The 17,085-nt window shown below is 39.7% G+C and overlaps 1 protein-coding gene across 2 annotated transcripts in view; it reads left to right on the top strand.

Moving 5' to 3' along the window:
- LOC102259256 (myosin-1) overlaps positions 1-17,085 on the top strand; it is a 121,035-nt gene that overhangs the window by 298 nt on the left and 103,652 nt on the right. The window contains exons 2-27 of one of the 2 annotated variants that reach the window (XM_005878816.2): positions 12-42; positions 1,602-1,845; positions 1,940-2,083; positions 2,191-2,347; positions 3,436-3,463; positions 4,220-4,331; positions 4,422-4,514; positions 4,646-4,709; positions 5,370-5,468; positions 5,564-5,667; positions 5,822-5,960; positions 6,166-6,284; positions 6,367-6,516; positions 8,367-8,537; positions 9,482-9,794; positions 9,889-9,965; positions 11,217-11,304; positions 11,384-11,501; positions 12,329-12,452; positions 12,541-12,677; positions 12,774-13,029; positions 13,703-13,945; positions 14,036-14,212; positions 15,443-15,588; positions 15,666-15,756; positions 15,844-16,233. In XM_005878816.2, the coding sequence (XP_005878878.1) occupies positions 1,642-1,845; positions 1,940-2,083; positions 2,191-2,347; positions 3,436-3,463; positions 4,220-4,331; positions 4,422-4,514; positions 4,646-4,709; positions 5,370-5,468; positions 5,564-5,667; positions 5,822-5,960; positions 6,166-6,284; positions 6,367-6,516; positions 8,367-8,537; positions 9,482-9,794; positions 9,889-9,965; positions 11,217-11,304; positions 11,384-11,501; positions 12,329-12,452; positions 12,541-12,677; positions 12,774-13,029; positions 13,703-13,945; positions 14,036-14,212; positions 15,443-15,588; positions 15,666-15,756; positions 15,844-16,233 (3,744 nt within the window). In that variant the 5' untranslated portion in view covers positions 12-42; positions 1,602-1,641. The remainder of the gene's footprint in view (positions 1-11; positions 43-1,601; positions 1,846-1,939; positions 2,084-2,190; positions 2,348-3,435; positions 3,464-4,219; positions 4,332-4,421; positions 4,515-4,645; positions 4,710-5,369; positions 5,469-5,563; positions 5,668-5,821; positions 5,961-6,165; positions 6,285-6,366; positions 6,517-8,366; positions 8,538-9,481; positions 9,795-9,888; positions 9,966-11,216; positions 11,305-11,383; positions 11,502-12,328; positions 12,453-12,540; positions 12,678-12,773; positions 13,030-13,702; positions 13,946-14,035; positions 14,213-15,442; positions 15,589-15,665; positions 15,757-15,843; positions 16,234-17,085) is intronic. The other variant, XM_014549853.1, reaches the window with a different exon arrangement.

The following is a 17,085-nucleotide window of genomic DNA, read 5'->3' as shown; positions in this document are numbered from 1 at the left end:
TTTTCTTGCAGTTCTGATCCACTTCCAGATTGCAGCTCTAAGGTAAGAGACTGATTTTTTTCTCATTCCTCAAGGGTGAAAAAAACCTTCTGCAGTGGTTTGGAGAGTGCTCAGGGGTTATCAAATAAAAGCATTTCAATTCCATGGATGGTCAGACTTCCCTTGAAAAATTCTGAGGGGGACTTAGAAACTGATTCCATATGCATTTATGTCCTTTGTCATATATGAAAATGCTTTCTCAGGTCTTTAGGCGTTTTATACGTAATTTTTCTATTTGCAACACTGCAGGTTGTCTTTTAAATAGTTGAATTCTAACATGCAATACATTTCAGTGTTATTAATTTATAGAGAAGATGTAAATTTCCTATACTACAGCTTTTACCCAGCACTAAATAATATAAAAAACTAGAGATGTTGTCTAAATGGATTGAATCCTTGCCTTGGAAAGTGGCTTAAATCTGCATGTTGTTTCATAATCTGTAAAATGGAAAATTTTTAAAATATGAAAAATGATGATGAATAATTTCAGCAAGACAAAGCATTTTAATTGTGTCACTCTAATCACTGGACTCTGGGAAAATGGGGAAAAGTCTGCTCAAGTGCTTTAATTTTCCTGGAAAGATATCACTGTTATTATAAAATGGATTACCTATTATCATTATGGACAGGATTAATGAATGTTAAAGTGGCAAGAGACTGATCTTGAAAATGTTTGTGAAATTTTTATAATATTAGTAACAAAGCAAGAAAATATAAGTAATAACATTTTATCTTAAGTCTTTGATTCACACTAAAGACAGGTGAAAGAGCTTAGTTTGTCAAAATTATGGTACAGAAACAAGAGCAATTGGTGAATAGAATCTATTTTAACAAAATGATGCAAAACAAAGCCCTCACATTTTGGCTTTCCTTTATTAGTCTCTGAAAATCCAAATCTAGAATGAAAAGATTTTTCACCACAGGCAAAATAGTTCCTAGAACTTTTGCAACCTATTTCTATAGTTCTTTTTACTCACAAAGCCAGCTTTAAGCTATGTGCTGCATCCACCTTGTGTTCTGAGAGGTGTGAAGGATGCCATAGAGGGGAAGGTGCTCCCTGCCTGCGAGGTACTTATCCAATTGGAAGATGAGAACAGTAAGCGGAAGAGATGGAGAACACCCTGCCATCATCTTGCTTTGTGTTTTGTATAAACCAATAAATAATAGGCAGCTTATAAAAATCAATATACATATGTAATAGAACTCAGAAAGCAACTATAATATCAAAGAGTAAGTGAGCCAGGTTACAATAGTTTCTTTCCAAATGCATGATTAAGTGTCTGTCAGCACTGGCATGGAACACAGACACTGACATTTCTCCTCTAGCCAAGCCAGGGAGGTGGTCATACTCAATGCTCAGCTGGCCAGTGAATAAAAAAATGTTTTTTCTCCTCTTAAATTAAAAAAAGCATTTTTTCAGTTAGTTTACTTTCAATATTATTCTGTATTAGTTTCAGACATACAGCCAAGTGGTTAGAAAATCAGATGATGTTTTATTTTTTAAACGTGAATCTAATGGTTCAGTTTCTGAATTTCTATATTATCTTTTCTTCTTAGGCCAGGCAACGTCTTCAACTGTGTTGCCATCACTAACCCGCAGCCATGAGTTCCGACCAGGAGATGGCTATTTTTGGGGAGGCTGCTCCTTTCCTCCGAAAGTCTGAAAAGGAGCGAATTGAGGCCCAAAACAAGCCCTTTGATGCCAAGTCATCAGTGTTTGTGGTGGACCCTAAAGAGTCCTTTGTGAAAGCATTTGTGCAGAGCAGGGAAGCAGGGAAGGTGACAGTCAAGACTGAAAAAGGAGCTGTGAGTAAATCACCTGGAGATGGTGAGACTGGCCTGCATTTTGACTTAGGTGAGCTGACACTGATTTTTTGATCTGGCCTCTCTTACTTCGCAGACTGTAACTGTGAAAGATGACCAAGTGTACCCCATGAACCCTCCCAAATATGACAAGATCGAGGACATGGCCATGATGACCCACCTGCACGAGCCCGCTGTGCTGTACAACCTCAAAGAGCGCTATGCAGCCTGGATGATCTACGTGAGTGCCTTATCATGGTCTTCTGCTCATACAGGTAGTTAATATTTTTAAAAAAATAGTAATTAAGGTCTCCATAAAATAATTATTATTTTTTTCTTTTGGTGCAGACCTACTCGGGCCTGTTCTGTGTCACTGTCAATCCCTACAAGTGGCTGCCAGTGTATAATGCAGAGGTGGTGTCCGCCTACCGAGGCAAAAAGCGCCAGGAGGCCCCGCCCCACATCTTCTCCATCTCTGACAACGCCTATCAGTTCATGCTGACTGGTGAGTAGCTCAGCTGGTTCTCCTATGAATTATTTTACCACCTGTAGTCAGAAAATGTTAAAACTATAAAGACCTTTAGAAATAATCTAATCAAACTCATGAGTTGTCCAGAAGAGGAGACTAAAACACAACGAGGTACATACTGTAAAAGTGGGGACTAAAACTCAGTTCTCCTGATTCCACCTCCATGATCCTGCCAGGGCAGGAAACTGCCCCATCCCTATTAGTCTGCTTAGTTAGTCTCCCTGCTTGAAAAGATGGGATTTATTTTATATATTTAAGTAGCAAGAGTAAGATGAAGTAATAACTGTCTGAATAGAAATAAAAAATGTGTTCAATCATTTTAGTGCCTAAGTTTCTTGTTGATGCTTTTAGAAGTACTTTTATCTCTTTAAATCATCAGAGCTCACTTTAGATATGATATCCTTTCTTTGAATGAAGGGGTGTTTAAGGGCTACAGGCATATAAACAGAAATTGTTATTTTTCCCCTTTAAAAAGGTTTTACTCTGATGGAAGCACCCTCTTTCACTTGCTCTTTCTTTGACCCAATGCCATACTTTTGGGAAGACTGAGCAGTTAGGGTTGCAATCTGTGGCCATGACACAAAGGCGTGTGTGTGTGTGTGTGTGTGTGTGTGTGCATGTGTGTGTTGTGTGTGTGTGTCCAATGTATCCATTTAGAAAGTAAATCTCAACCTTAGCTTAATACTATTTTAACCAATTAAACTACAGCCCAAACCCTTAGCATATTGTGCATTTTCCAGTTGCATGCATTATCAGCACTCAGCATGACACTGAAATCCACACATGACAACTAGGGAATGTATCTATCTGCCTTTGCAAAGTACTATTCTTTATTGTAAACCAGAAGGACACACTTCCTCTGGGGGCTTAAGGAATTTAAGATATGACAACACTTTATATTTTCTTCCTCAACTTAAGAATAATATCATATATAACTTTATAATAATATATTGAAAAACTTCACTGGATATGACACTTATGCTCAATGTCCTAAGTGTTTCCCTATACAAAGTTTTGTTTCGGTAACTGGTAAAGATGCTGATTGTCCACTGTTTTTCTTCCAGATCGGGAGAACCAGTCTATCCTAATCACGTATGTATTCCTATTCTGAGTCTTATTAGTATTTTATTCTCACTAGGATAATAAAAACCAAAAGAAGAAATTTAGCCCACATACTAAAGCAATAGCATAATCAGCCTAAAACTAGATATTGTTTTCACTTTATAGTAGGATTTTAGAATGCATCAGAATGTAAAATAACAATGCCGCAAATTACATCATTCTAGTCCAATCTTGAAAGTTCCACAGGACTTACCTGGGAGAAGGAGATACAAAATCCATTCTCCAGACATGGCCTAAACCCGGTACAGCTCAGTCAGCAATATACAGCTTTCTGAAGGTTAAGCAGTTTGGGAATGTTACCAGTGGTTTTTAAGGCCTACTTGAGGAATGTCTATTCCTTCCAAGACCTAACTTGAGCCATATCTTTGGTCTAAGGAAACTGAAGAACACTTGCATTTTTTCATAGTTTTTTAAACCAATAGTTTAATTTCCTACCTAGTTGTTGAGTGGCTGCTTTTTGGAACACTCATGCCCAGGCCTCAGCACCTAGAAGAGAGCCTGGCATATTTTAAGCACTAAAGAAATATGTGTTACATGAATAATGAATTAATGAATTTATATCTTGTCAATGATAAGAACAGAAGTAATATGAGCTTTATGTAGGCACAGAAAAAGATCTAGGAGACTCTAATAAAGGCATAAAATAGATGCTTAGGTAGTAAATGCTTATGGTGGAAGTAGTTTCATGGCTTAATATCTCATATTTGCTTGGTCACCATTTGACAGCGGAGAATCTGGTGCAGGGAAGACTGTGAACACCAAGCGTGTCATCCAGTACTTTGCAACAATTGCAGTTACTGGAGAGAAGAAGAAGGAGGAAGGTTCTGGCAAAATGAAGGTGAGCCCAATATCACAGTCAGAATCAAGACTGTCGGGGCTCTCAGGAAGTGGGGAGCCTCAGATGTGAGCACTGCGCTTGCCTTTGCAGGGGACACTGGAAGATCAAATCATCAGTGCCAACCCCCTGCTGGAGGCCTTTGGCAATGCCAAGACTGTGAGGAATGACAACTCTTCTCGCTTTGTAAGTGTCTTGGTCACAGAGGGGTTTTCTCAGCCTTTAAATGCCAGAGAAAGCATGTCTGAATTTTCATTTCAATCTCATCTTTCTTGTGTGCTGCAAGCTTTGCACATAATATCTTTTTTACTTGCAAGGGTAAATTCATCAGGATCCACTTTGGTACCACGGGGAAACTGGCTTCTGCTGATATTGAAACATGTGAGTAACAGGACCTCCTAAATAGAATCCAAGAATGACAAATGATGGTTTGGAGGAACATCTTGCAGCTCCTGCTGAGCCTAGAGCTTGTTTAATACCATTCTGCTGCCAAACATGCCCACAGTTAATGCCAATCTTAACCAGAGTCCACAGTGTACTTTATTCACGTCAGTCATGAGCTAATGATTCTGTAATAACTGCCAGGAGCTGTTAGGCTTGTCTGAATTATTCCAGCCTCAGAATTGACCTCAAAATTTTCTAAGAAAAAAACCAAAACTAACACTAGGGATAAATGAGTTGCCTGTGGGTGGAATATGTCTGATTGCTTCCAAGTCCGAGCCTTGACAAATTTCATTTTAGTATTCCCTCTATTATAAAGTGAGAAGAGATCCTGGGGAGGAGGAGTTAAAGAATCTATTATATTTCATGCATCCGGCTTCTTCTGTATGAGAAATGAATATGCCTTGGGCCAGCATGTTTTAGTTTCTTTCTAGAGATTTAAGAGCAACTGCCATTGTAGAGATGTACTATGTGGTACCTCATGGGAACATTCAGCTGAAATCTCAAGGGGCCAATAAAATATAACTGATGACCATAATGCCAAATCACCCCAGGAACTTTACAATTTCCCTCCAATCTAATATCTACTTTCCACTGCAGATCTTCTGGAGAAGTCCAGAGTTACTTTCCAGCTAAAGGCGGAAAGAAGCTATCATATTTTTTATCAGATCATGTCTAACAAGAAGCCAGAACTGATTGGTAAGAAATATCTTAAATTCACAGATGAAAGTTAATCTTTTTTATTAACAACAACCTGTAATGTACAATGTATCTCCTGAATTCTATGTACCCAGAAATGCTCCTGATCACCACGAACCCATATGACTATGCCTTTGTCAGTCAAGGGGAGATCACAGTCCCCAGCATTGATGACCAAGAAGAGCTGATGGCCACGGATGTAAGTGACACATGCAGTTTTTATAAAAATCCATTTTGCTTGGAATGACAATAGCAACCTACTTGAGGGTATGTTAAGTATATTATAGTATAAATTCTCCTAAATAAGTTAGTCTCTTCTGCCCTAATCTTTATCCTCTCATTTCTCCTGGTAGAGTGCCATTGACATCCTGGGCTTCACTTCTGAAGAAAGAGGTGCCATCTATAAGCTCACAGGGGCAGTAATGCACTATGGGAACATGAAATTCAAGCAAAAGCAGCGTGAGGAGCAAGCTGAGCCAGATGGCACTGAAGGTATAAAAATGTAGCTACATCTGGGTTTAACAGGAGAATCTAAGCAAAAAAGCCAATTCCTAACTCATGTCTCTTTTACAACTGAGCTTCTGATGGACATACAGAAATGTACTCCTGCACAGACTTTCTATAGTGATGCACTCTCTACTCTGAATAGTGGGGTGCACATCAGATCATGTTGTGTTCCTAAATTGTGTCTCTATAGTTGCTGACAAGGCAGCCTATCTCCAGGGTCTGAACTCTGCTGATCTGCTCAAAGCCCTTTGCTACCCCAGGGTCAAGGTCGGCAACGAGTATGTCACCAAAGGCCAAACTGTACAGCAGGTAAGCCCATGACCTTAATGAATGACACATATCCTAAGCCTTCCCAACATGTCTTTAATAACAACAAGTTATTACTCTGAAGGTGATCAATTCAGTGGGTGCTCTGGCCAAAGCCGTCTATGAGAAGATGTTCCTGTGGATGGTCACCCGCATCAACCAGCAGCTGGACACCAAGCAGCCCAGGCAGTACTTCATTGGGGTCTTGGACATCGCTGGCTTTGAGATCTTTGATGTGAGTCATCAGAAACTTTGAGCAGGGAAGTTTACAAATAATGCTGCTGCAATCAATATTGAAAAAGGTCTATGAGAAATAGCTGTACTACAAACTAAATAGGCATGTGAAAGAAGACTGAAAGTCCATAAAAGGGCACGAACTTGGAATGAGACAGGTCTGGACTCAAACTCCAACTCTGTCAATTCCTACCTAATTAAACTTGGATGATGGGAATGGTATCTGACCAATCACAGGACAAATTCAACTAGGACCGATAGGTAAATCACATATCACTCCAAATAGCACACTTACTTCTGAGATCATTCTGCCAGTTACGAGCTTGTTGTATCTTAATCCCTAAGCATAAACTGCAAGCACATAGTACTCGGTAAGTGATAAAGAAGGTAATGAGGACAACAAAGATGACAGTGGGGAAGACAATGACAAATTCAAAGGAAGATTTCAAGGCTCCTATCTGCCCTGAAATATCCAGGTATAGAGGATGAATATGGTATTGCAAAGTAACTCAAATTCATCTGCCTGAGAGAGAATACCTAGAATATAGCTTAGGAAACAAGGGTACCGAAGTGAAGTCCTCTACCTGATAGCAATATCTCAGATGTGTCTGATCTACGAGTAGAATTCCTATACCTTTCCCTGACTGGTAGACACTGGAGGAATCTTTCTCAGTTTTAAGAACAAGAGCATTTCCAGAAATTCCCAAGCCCTAATGGGAAGGAATAATCTGGCACCAAGCAGGAACAAGAACCTATCACACTTTTTTAAAATAAGAAAACTAACAACATTGCATACTTGCAATGTCTTTGAGTTTTTTAATAGATTTATTAATATAATTCACATACCATTAAATTTGCCTATTTAACTCAATGGTTTTTAATGTATTTACAGATATGTGCAACCATCACAATAATCATTTTTAGAACATTTTCATCACCCCAATAAGAAACCCTATTCCGTTAAATCATTCCTCACTTCTCGCTCCCCCAGCCCTTGGTACCACTAATGTCCTTTCTGTCTCTATGGATTTGCCTATTCTAGACATTCCATAGAAATGGAACCATACAATACATGGCCCTTTATGATCAGTTTCTTTCACTTCGTATAATGTTTGCAAGGTTCTTCTGTATGGTAGAACCTCCTTGACTTCTGTGTATAGTGACACTATTCTAACACAATAGCATTCACAATTGTTTTTAGGTCTAGGTGTCCTGAGTAGTAAAGCAGAGCAGATATCCTCACGTTCTAGTACTGGGTACAAACACTAGCTCTGGTGTCAAAGCTTTGGAGCCCCACCATGCCCCTAACCAGTAGGACCTTGCCCGGGCTACATAACCTCTCTAACAGTGTTTCCTCGCCCATGAAATGGGCAAACAGTACCACCTTAAAAAGGCAGCTGTGAGGATCAAATGCAATAATTTATATAACCACTTAGCACAGTGTCTAGCATATAGTAAACGTTCAACAAAGGTTAGCTATTGAATTTTTATTCCTATTATTAATAACAACACACAGACCATAGTGACTCAGATGTATCAACCTTAGCTAGTTATATGACATAATCAGAGAGATAAATTCCTATGAAACCTATAAGTAAAAATATATATTGTGAAAACCAAATAATTGTTTTATTGCATAAGGAGTATCATTCAGACCCTGTTTATTCCTACTTAGGAGATACTTCCAATGAGGGTGCTAAAACTTCCTCACCCACAGTAGCAAAAAAGACAGGCGGGATGAAGCCATACCATCCTGAGGGCAGTTGGGCTTACCAATTAAGAAAAGCCCCTATCCAATAGAAGCTTTTATTATAAAATTAACGGTAATTTGTATTTTATACTTATATTTAGTACAACAGCCTGGAGCAGCTGTGCATCAACTTCACCAACGAGAAACTGCAACAGTTTTTCAACCATCACATGTTCGTGCTGGAGCAGGAGGAGTACAAGAAGGAAGGCATCGAGTGGGAGTTCATTGACTTCGGGATGGACCTGGCTGCCTGCATTGAGCTCATCGAGAAGGTAAAGAAATAAATGCTACTCCCCAGGGATAGCTCCTCTTTACGTGGGGCCATCACCTCTTCGCTCTAACTCTTTCCTGCTAATACGCTGCTGCCCGTAAGCCCACTGCCCCAGGCTGTAAGCCCTCTGATAGTAGAATCCCCTTGTGCTAAAGGCTAAGTGTTTGGAAAGCACCTAGAGAGGTGCCTGGGTGGTTAAGACCCCAGGGCTCAGTTATCCCCAAGAATATGACGGGAGCCCAGCAGGGACTGTGGCATTTCATACCCTTCTGGTTTGTCCAAAGACCCATGGAGCAGTGGGGTTCAATGTCACTGTAAAAACAACATTAACTTAAAATTTTTTTCCCATGACGTTTTGATCACTGGTCAAATGTTGAAAGGGGTGGCTACTGAGAAATACAGATATGATTGTTTAAAATATTACTTATATTATTTGATGTCTATGTACATGAAATTTTTGGTAAACCTATTGCTAAAAGTGAGCTACATTTATATACACATAATTTTTTAAAATTTTCATTAAATTTATTGGGATGACATTGGTCAACATGAACATAGATTTTAGGTGTGGGTTTCTATGTTACAAGATCTGTATATTGCACTGTGTGCCCACCACCCAAAGTCCATTTTTCTCCTGTCACCTTATATTAAGACCCCCTTCTCCCTCACCCCCTTCCCTCTGGCAACCACCACACTGCTGTTTGATATACACATAATTTCATTCCATGTACTGTTGTTCAACAAATATTAATTAAGCACATACCATATGTCTAGTGCTGCTCTGTCATTGCACTGAACAGACCAAGAGCCTTGCTCTCACAGCACTTACAGTCCAGTGTTCTAGTAACAGAGCGGCAGCACCAAAGTGGCTTTGGCCTTATTTGAATTCTATGCACAGAGAAAATTGTTTAAATAGAATTATAACTGTGTGTGGTCTGCTTCTAGCCTATGGGCATCTTCTCCATCCTGGAAGAGGAGTGCATGTTCCCCAAGGCCACAGACACCTCCTTCAAGAACAAGCTGTATGAGCAGCATCTTGGAAAGTCCAACAACTTCCAGAAGCCCAAGGTTGTCAAAGGCAAGGTTGAGGCCCACTTCTCACTGGTGCACTACGCGGGCACCGTGGACTACAACATTGCCGGCTGGCTTGACAAGAACAAGGACCCCCTGAATGAGACTGTGCTCGGGCTGTACCAGAAGTGTTCCCTGAAGGTTCTAGCCTACCTCTTCTCCGGGGCAGCAGCAGCCGCTGAAGCAGGTAATTTTCGATAGAATTCTCTTTTACTGAATGTCTGAAACCTCATGTGAGGAAGCCTGTACTATGACTGTTGTGCTTTCTCGGTTCCCCTTAGAGGCTAATGCTGCTGCTGGAAAGAAAGCTGCCAAGAAGAAGGGTTCTTCCTTTCAGACCGTGTCTGCTCTCTTCAGGGTACAAACTTCATTTTCTCTAATTAGATTCAGGAAATTAAACTTAATTTTACTGTGTGGGAAAGGGGAACTAATGTTGCAAGGATTATAATACTGGGTATGACTCAAGGAGAGAGGTCAGCAGGTAGAACTGAGTCTTATGGCACTTTGGAAGAGATACTCAGTATAACATAGGAGACACAGGCCTCAGGAGGGATGAGCGTGAATTGCAGAAATAAGTATCAGATGGTAAAATTCAATTTGGGGCCAGGAAATGAGGTCATTTGACACTCATAAGTTTCTAATGGGGTAGGATTAAGCAAAACATGCCATTTTCTTGAGCCTTTGGGAGCCTCCAAATGATGCAGGTGCTTAGGCGAATATTGGCATAGACTGAAATGAAGAGATTTCAAAATCTGAGGATAGAATAGTGGTAGGAATTGGAAGGTGATCTAAAAAACACACACACACACACACACAAAAACCCCCAGATATGATTTAAAAAATAGCCCTTTAAGGAAAATTTACTTTTCTTTTGACAATCCAGCTGGCAAAAACTGAAGCTCTAGTTATTCCAAAAAACCAGGATTTCCTTGGAAAACATCTCACACTTGGTAACATGGCTGTCAGTTTTCTGCCAGTTCCCAGAACAAGGCATTAGAAGGCTACTCACTGTGGAACTAGAAGGAGGACAGAGCTCTCTAACTATGATAAGGAATAAGCATGTGATAGGGAAGGAGATACAACTGCAAGTCAGGTAAAGAAAGAAATGGATATTTGGAGAAAGATTTTGACTTATTTGTAAAACCAGATCACATATCTAGGCAAAAAGAGTGGCTGGAAGTATTTCCATATGTTTAGAATGTCATACTAAATTGACAACGTATTCTATCACACTCAACATCAGTGAACAACCACTTCAACATTTAGGAGACAAAATCTCTATATATAATGCACAAAAATAGTCAATAAAAGACCGTTTTAGGAATGTGGAAATTTCAGAGTTAACTCTTTGCAAATTCTAATCTGTATGGGTACTGGAAATATCAGGGGGAACACTTTGTAAAGTATATGCTTGTCTAACCATTATGCTGTACACCTAAAAAGAAGACAAAATAATATTGAATATAAACTGTAATTGAAAAATAAAATGTAAAAATAATTAAAAATTTAAGAAGTATTAAATGAATGCCATGGAGCATGATTATGTCTGTATATATGAATGTCTGAAAATAGTATACTTTTTAAACCAAATATTCATATGGTTTCACAGGAGAATTTGAATAAGCTGATGAGCAACCTGAGGAGCACACACCCCCACTTTGTACGGTGCATCATCCCCAATGAAACCAAAACTCCCGGTAAGACAGCTCTGATATCCAGACAAGCTGGTGTGTTTGTGCTAGACCATGAAATGAGGCATGTGTATCTTTCATTTAGGGGCCATGGAGCATGAACTTGTCCTGCACCAGCTGAGGTGTAACGGTGTGCTGGAAGGCATCCGCATCTGTAGGAAGGGATTCCCAAGCAGAATCGTTTATGCAGACTTCAAACAGAGGTCAGACTTTCTCACCATGAATTATTTTAAGAGATTTCTCTTATATACGTTAATTTTTCAGTGAAAGGCTCATTAGTGATCCTGATTCTAGGAATATTTCCTAAGAATCCCGAAACACCAATCAGAAAAAATATATGCACCCCTATGTTCATAGAAGCATTATTTACAATAGCTAAGATCTGAAACATACCAACTGCCCATCGGTAGGTGAATGGATAAAAAAGATGTGGTACATTTACATAACGGAATACTATGCAGCTATAAAAAGAGGATCTATTACCCTTTGAGACAGCATGGAAGGGCCTGTAGAGTATTATGCTAAGCGAAATAAGCCAGTCAGAGAAAGACAAGTATCACATGATCTCACTTATATGTGGAATCTAATAAACAAAAGAAACTGACAAACAAAATAGATCCAGAGACATGGAAGCATGCAACACACTACCAACCTCAGAGGAAAGGAGGTGGGGGTGGGAAGAGATTAACCAAAGAACTTATATGCATAGACAATACTGGACACAGACAATAGTTCTGTGAAGGCCTGGGAAGTGGGAAGGAGTAGGGTGGAGGGGGTCAATGGGGAAACAGAGGATATCTGTAATAATTTCAACAATAACGATACTTTAATATACATATATATGAAACAAATTTAACTGACTCTGTATTGAAATACCAAAAATTTGACACCCTTTGAATATATGGAGAATAAAGAAGTAGATATGATTTCTTGTTTATGTTTGTTATACTACTCAACAGCTATGTTTCTATAATAAGGCAGGAAGACTTCTTGTTCATGACAACAGCTATATCATTTATTTGTTAAACAGATACAAGGTATTAAATGCAAGTGCTATCCCTGAAGGACAATTCATTGACAGCAAGAAGGCCTCTGAGAAGCTCCTTGCATCCATCGACATTGACCACACTCAGTATAGATTTGGTCACACCAAGGTAATAGTCTCTGAAGTCTACCTGACACTATTCCTGTCGCTTTGAAGTTGATGTAAAGTTTCTGATCTACAGCTCTGCTCATGCACAGGTCTTTTTCAAAGCTGGTCTTCTGGGGCTCCTAGAGGAGATGCGAGATGAAAAGCTGGCCCAGCTGATTACCCGAACCCAGGCCAGGTGCAGAGGGTTCTTGGCAAGAGTGGAGTACCAGAAGATGGTGGAAAGAAGGTATTAATAGGGGTACTTTACTAAACTCCATCAGCATAGGCCTTGTAATTCTGATTCCTGTTATAACCTGACTGAAAATTTCTGCTCCTATCACAGAGAGTCCATCTACTGCATCCAGTACAATGTCCGCGCCTTCATGAATGTAAAGCACTGGCCCTGGATGAAGCTGTATTTCAAGATTAAGCCCCTCCTCAAGAGTGCTGAGACAGAGAAGGAGATGGCCAACATGAAGGAAGAGTTTGAGAAAGCCAAAGAAAACCTTGCAAAGGCTGAGGCCAAGAGAAAAGAGCTGGAAGAAAAAATGGTTGCTCTGATGCAAGAGAAAAACGAACTACAACTCCAGGTTCAATCTGTGAGTGTCAGACCCATTTTTGTAATCTGATGCTAAAATTTTATTTAAGCAATTGCTAGGGAAAATTCTAGATTCCACCTTACCAAGAGACTTATTATCAATCTTTCCTAATTCACAAATGCTTAAAATGTTCTATAAATCTTCATATACAATATTACTAAACGAATGAACAAGATACACGGGTTTGTGCTAAGGGTAGTTAATGGCGAAGAAGTAACTAGCAAGTTAAGGATCAGTTTAATAAGGCTTATGTATACAGCCTTGTTGGCTCCCAACTCCCCATCTCTGGTGATAAAAATGTCTCCTTTCCTCCTCACATGGGAAATTTATGGAAAGAAGGATGAGGGGATGAGGTCAAACGACCTTCCTTCTCAAACTCCTTCAGCTTAAGATTTTCAGTATGCCAAAGGGCCATATTTTGAGGTGGTGTGCCCTGAACACCATCACTGGAAATAAAACTGTGTCATAATTTCACCAGGAACCATGACTTAAATTCCTTTATTTTGTCATCAGTGTGGTAAGTGCCCAATAAATGTTTCCTAAATGATGGGAAGCTAATAAAAATTAACCTAATGTTTTAAAACACAATTTAATGGTTTGCTTTCAAAATATTAATATAATCTGAAAATATGCAGAGAATTAAAATAGAAAAGTGTCTATTGTTCCTTCTTAGGAAGCAGATAGCTTGGCGGATGCAGAGGAAAGGTGTGACCAGCTGATCAAAACCAAAATCCAACTTGAAGCCAAAATCAAAGAGGTGACTGAGAGAGCTGAGGATGAGGAAGAGATCAATGCTGAGCTGACGGCCAAGAAGAGGAAACTGGAGGATGAATGTTCTGAACTGAAGAAAGACATCGATGACCTTGAGCTAACACTGGCCAAGGTTGAAAAGGAGAAACATGCCACAGAGAACAAGGTAGGAGACATATTCTGCTATACTCTATAGAGGTTCTACCATCCAATTCGCTGCTTTATAGTAGAAACAATCTCTTCCTTGACCTTCTAGGTGAAAAACCTCACAGAAGAGATGGCAGGCCTGGATGAAACGATAGCTAAGCTGACCAAGGAGAAGAAGGCCCTCCAAGAGGCCCACCAGCAGACGCTGGATGACCTGCAGGCAGAAGAGGACAAAGTCAACACCCTGACCAAAGCTAAAACCAAGCTTGAACAACAAGTGGATGATGTAAGCTTAACATCATGTAAAATTATTTTTTTTAATTTTGTAACAAAGTGGGCATGAGTTTGGATTCTTACAGTATAATGAGTACTTTCAGGAGTGTCCAATGAATAAACAGTATAGGACATTATCTATATATATAAAAGCCTAAGCAACCATTACGACCAAGTGACCAAAACAACCAGAACGACCGGTCGACCAGTCGCTATGACACGCACTGACCACCAGAGGAAAGACGCTCAATGCAGGAGCTACCCCCAGGTGGTCAGTGTGCTCCCACAGCCAACCTCCCACAGCCAGCCAACCTACTGCAGTCCCTCCCCCCCACTGGCCCTGATTGCCGGCCAGGCTGAGGGACCCCACCCATGCATGAATTCGGGCACCGGGCCTCTACTCCTGCTATAAGAACTAATATGGACATGTTAGTAAAAAATAAATAAAGAAAGAAAGTTAGTTGTAACAGATAATATTTGTAAAATAAATTAGGGGGAAAGAAGGAAGAAAAGGCCAGGCTGAGGGACCCCACCCATGCATGAATTCGGGCACCGGGCCTCTACTCCTGCTATAAGAACTAATATGGACATGTTAGTAAAAAAAAATAAAGAAAGAAAGTTAGTTGTAACAGATAATATGGGTAAAATAAATTAGGGGGAAAGAAGGAAGAAAGAACTGTATAAACAAAATGGGTCTTTATCTGAGCTTGAAAGAAGAGAGGCTATGAGAAGATATAGAAGAGAGAATGTTCTCTAAATGAGAAGTGTAGCAAGAGCAAAGAAGCAATAATGATCCATAAGATTTTCTCTCAAGGTGACAAAGGAGAACATGGGAGATAAATTTGGCTTCAAACATGTTCTGATATTGAATGGAGAATCTGCTGTAAATGTCTGAGTAAGGGAGGACTTGACAAAGGTCATGGTTTGGAAATGTTGCTATGGTGTTTATCCCATGTGGTAAAGCATCAAACACAATGAATTCCAGTGGGGAGACAGAGATGACAAGAGGTCTCCCTAGTAGTTTACTATAACAATGTTGTAATGAGGTGCATTTCACTTTGTAAATGATGAATCCTTGGACTAGATAAATAGCAATAAAAAGTAATAGATGGGATAAATTTGTCTAATTCAAAGAAAAATCAAAATAATTTGCTGATTATATGAGTTAAATGTTTATAAGTTCAACTTGGGACAAAAGGTCGTAACATGCCAGGAACTGTATTCATGGATTATTAACTTTTAGCTTGAAGGATCTTTGGAACAAGAAAAGAAAATCCGGATGGATCTAGAAAGAGCAAAGAGGAAACTGGAGGGAGACCTAAAATTGGCCCAAGAATCCATAATGGATGTTGAAAATGACAAACAGCAACTTGATGAAAAGTTTAAAAAGTAAGCAGCAAAGACAAAAGTTTAATGGGGGAAATTAATATTAATATTTATGTGACTAACAAGTGCTTTTCTAATAGAAAAGAGTTTGAAATGAGCAATCTACAAAGCAAGATTGAAGATGAACAGGCCCTTGGGATGCAGCTGCAGAAGAAGATCAAGGAGTTACAGGTAAGTACCTGGTTTCCACCCGTGGAATTCCTTCCACATGATAAAATTACTAACACAAGCTAAGTTTGTGTTTTTCATCACTCCCAGGCCCGCATTGAGGAGCTGGAGGAGGAAATCGAGGCAGAGCGGGCCTCTAGGGCCAAAGCAGAGAAGCAGCGCTCTGACCTCTCCCGGGAACTGGAGGAGATCAGCGAGCGGCTGGAGGAAGCTGGTGGGGCAACTTCAGCCCAGATTGAGATGAACAAGAAGCGGGAGGCTGAGTTCCAGAAAATGCGCAGGGACCTGGAGGAGGCCACCCTGCAGCATGAAGCCACGGCAGCCACCCTGAGGAAGAAGCACGCGGACAGTGTGGCTGAACTTGGGGAGCAGATAGACAACCTGCAGAGGGTCAAGCAGAAACTGGAGAAGGAGAAGAGTGAGATGAAGATGGAGATCGATGACCTCTCTAGTAACATGGAGAGTGTCTCCAAAGCCAAGGTACAGTCATGATTTAAGCATGGATGGACCTGGAGAGCATTATACTAAGTGAAATAAGCCAATCAGAGAAAGACAAATATCATATGATTTCACTCATACGTGGAATCTATTGAACAAAATGAGCTAACAGGCAAAGCAGAAATAATATCTTTAAGAGATTTCTGTAAGAAACATGTGAATGAGCCTTTCACTGGCAAGAGACTGGTCAGAGGGAGGGGCAACTCAGGTGTGACAGGGCAAAGTGCTCACTCTTTATGGGAGCTGAGTCATATCCAAAGAATGTGCATAGTGAAAACTTAAACTCTTTCAAATAAAAAGTACAATTCAACTATACATTTTGAGATTTTTAAAACATCTCACCTTGATTAGGCTTTTTGATTTTCTTTTAAGCACAAATACATAATTTGCTTCTCAAAAAGAACTCATGAGCTGAATCAAATATAATTACTCTCTTACAAGTAAGCCAGTTGAGTAAAGACAAATTTCCAAGTAGTATCTTGTTACTCTTTCCATCAGAGTCTAAGGCCTAAGTTTTTTTGTTTTTTTTTTGTAAAAGTAGTTTATTCTCAAAATAGATGAGTACTGAAGCTCCTACGGAATGCTTGCGATTAGTAACAATTTCTACTGGTCCAAATACTTGCTTGCGATGTCTTCTGCCACTGAATCAAATATAATTACTCTCTTACAAGTAAGCCAGTTGAGTAAAGACGAATTCCCAAGTAGTATCTTGTTACTCTTTCCATCAGAGTCTAAGGCCTAAGTTTTTTTTTTGTTTGTAAAAGTAGTTGATTCTCAAAATAGATGAGTACTGAAGCTCCTACGGAATGCTTGGGATTAATAACAATTTCTATG

This window comes from Myotis brandtii, unplaced genomic scaffold (genome assembly GCF_000412655.1).
Source record: "Myotis brandtii unplaced genomic scaffold, ASM41265v1 scaffold573, whole genome shotgun sequence".
Taxonomy (NCBI): domain Eukaryota; kingdom Metazoa; phylum Chordata; class Mammalia; order Chiroptera; family Vespertilionidae; genus Myotis; species Myotis brandtii.
Note: the sequence above shows the minus strand (reverse complement) of the source record. Positions and strands in the feature narration are given on the sequence as shown.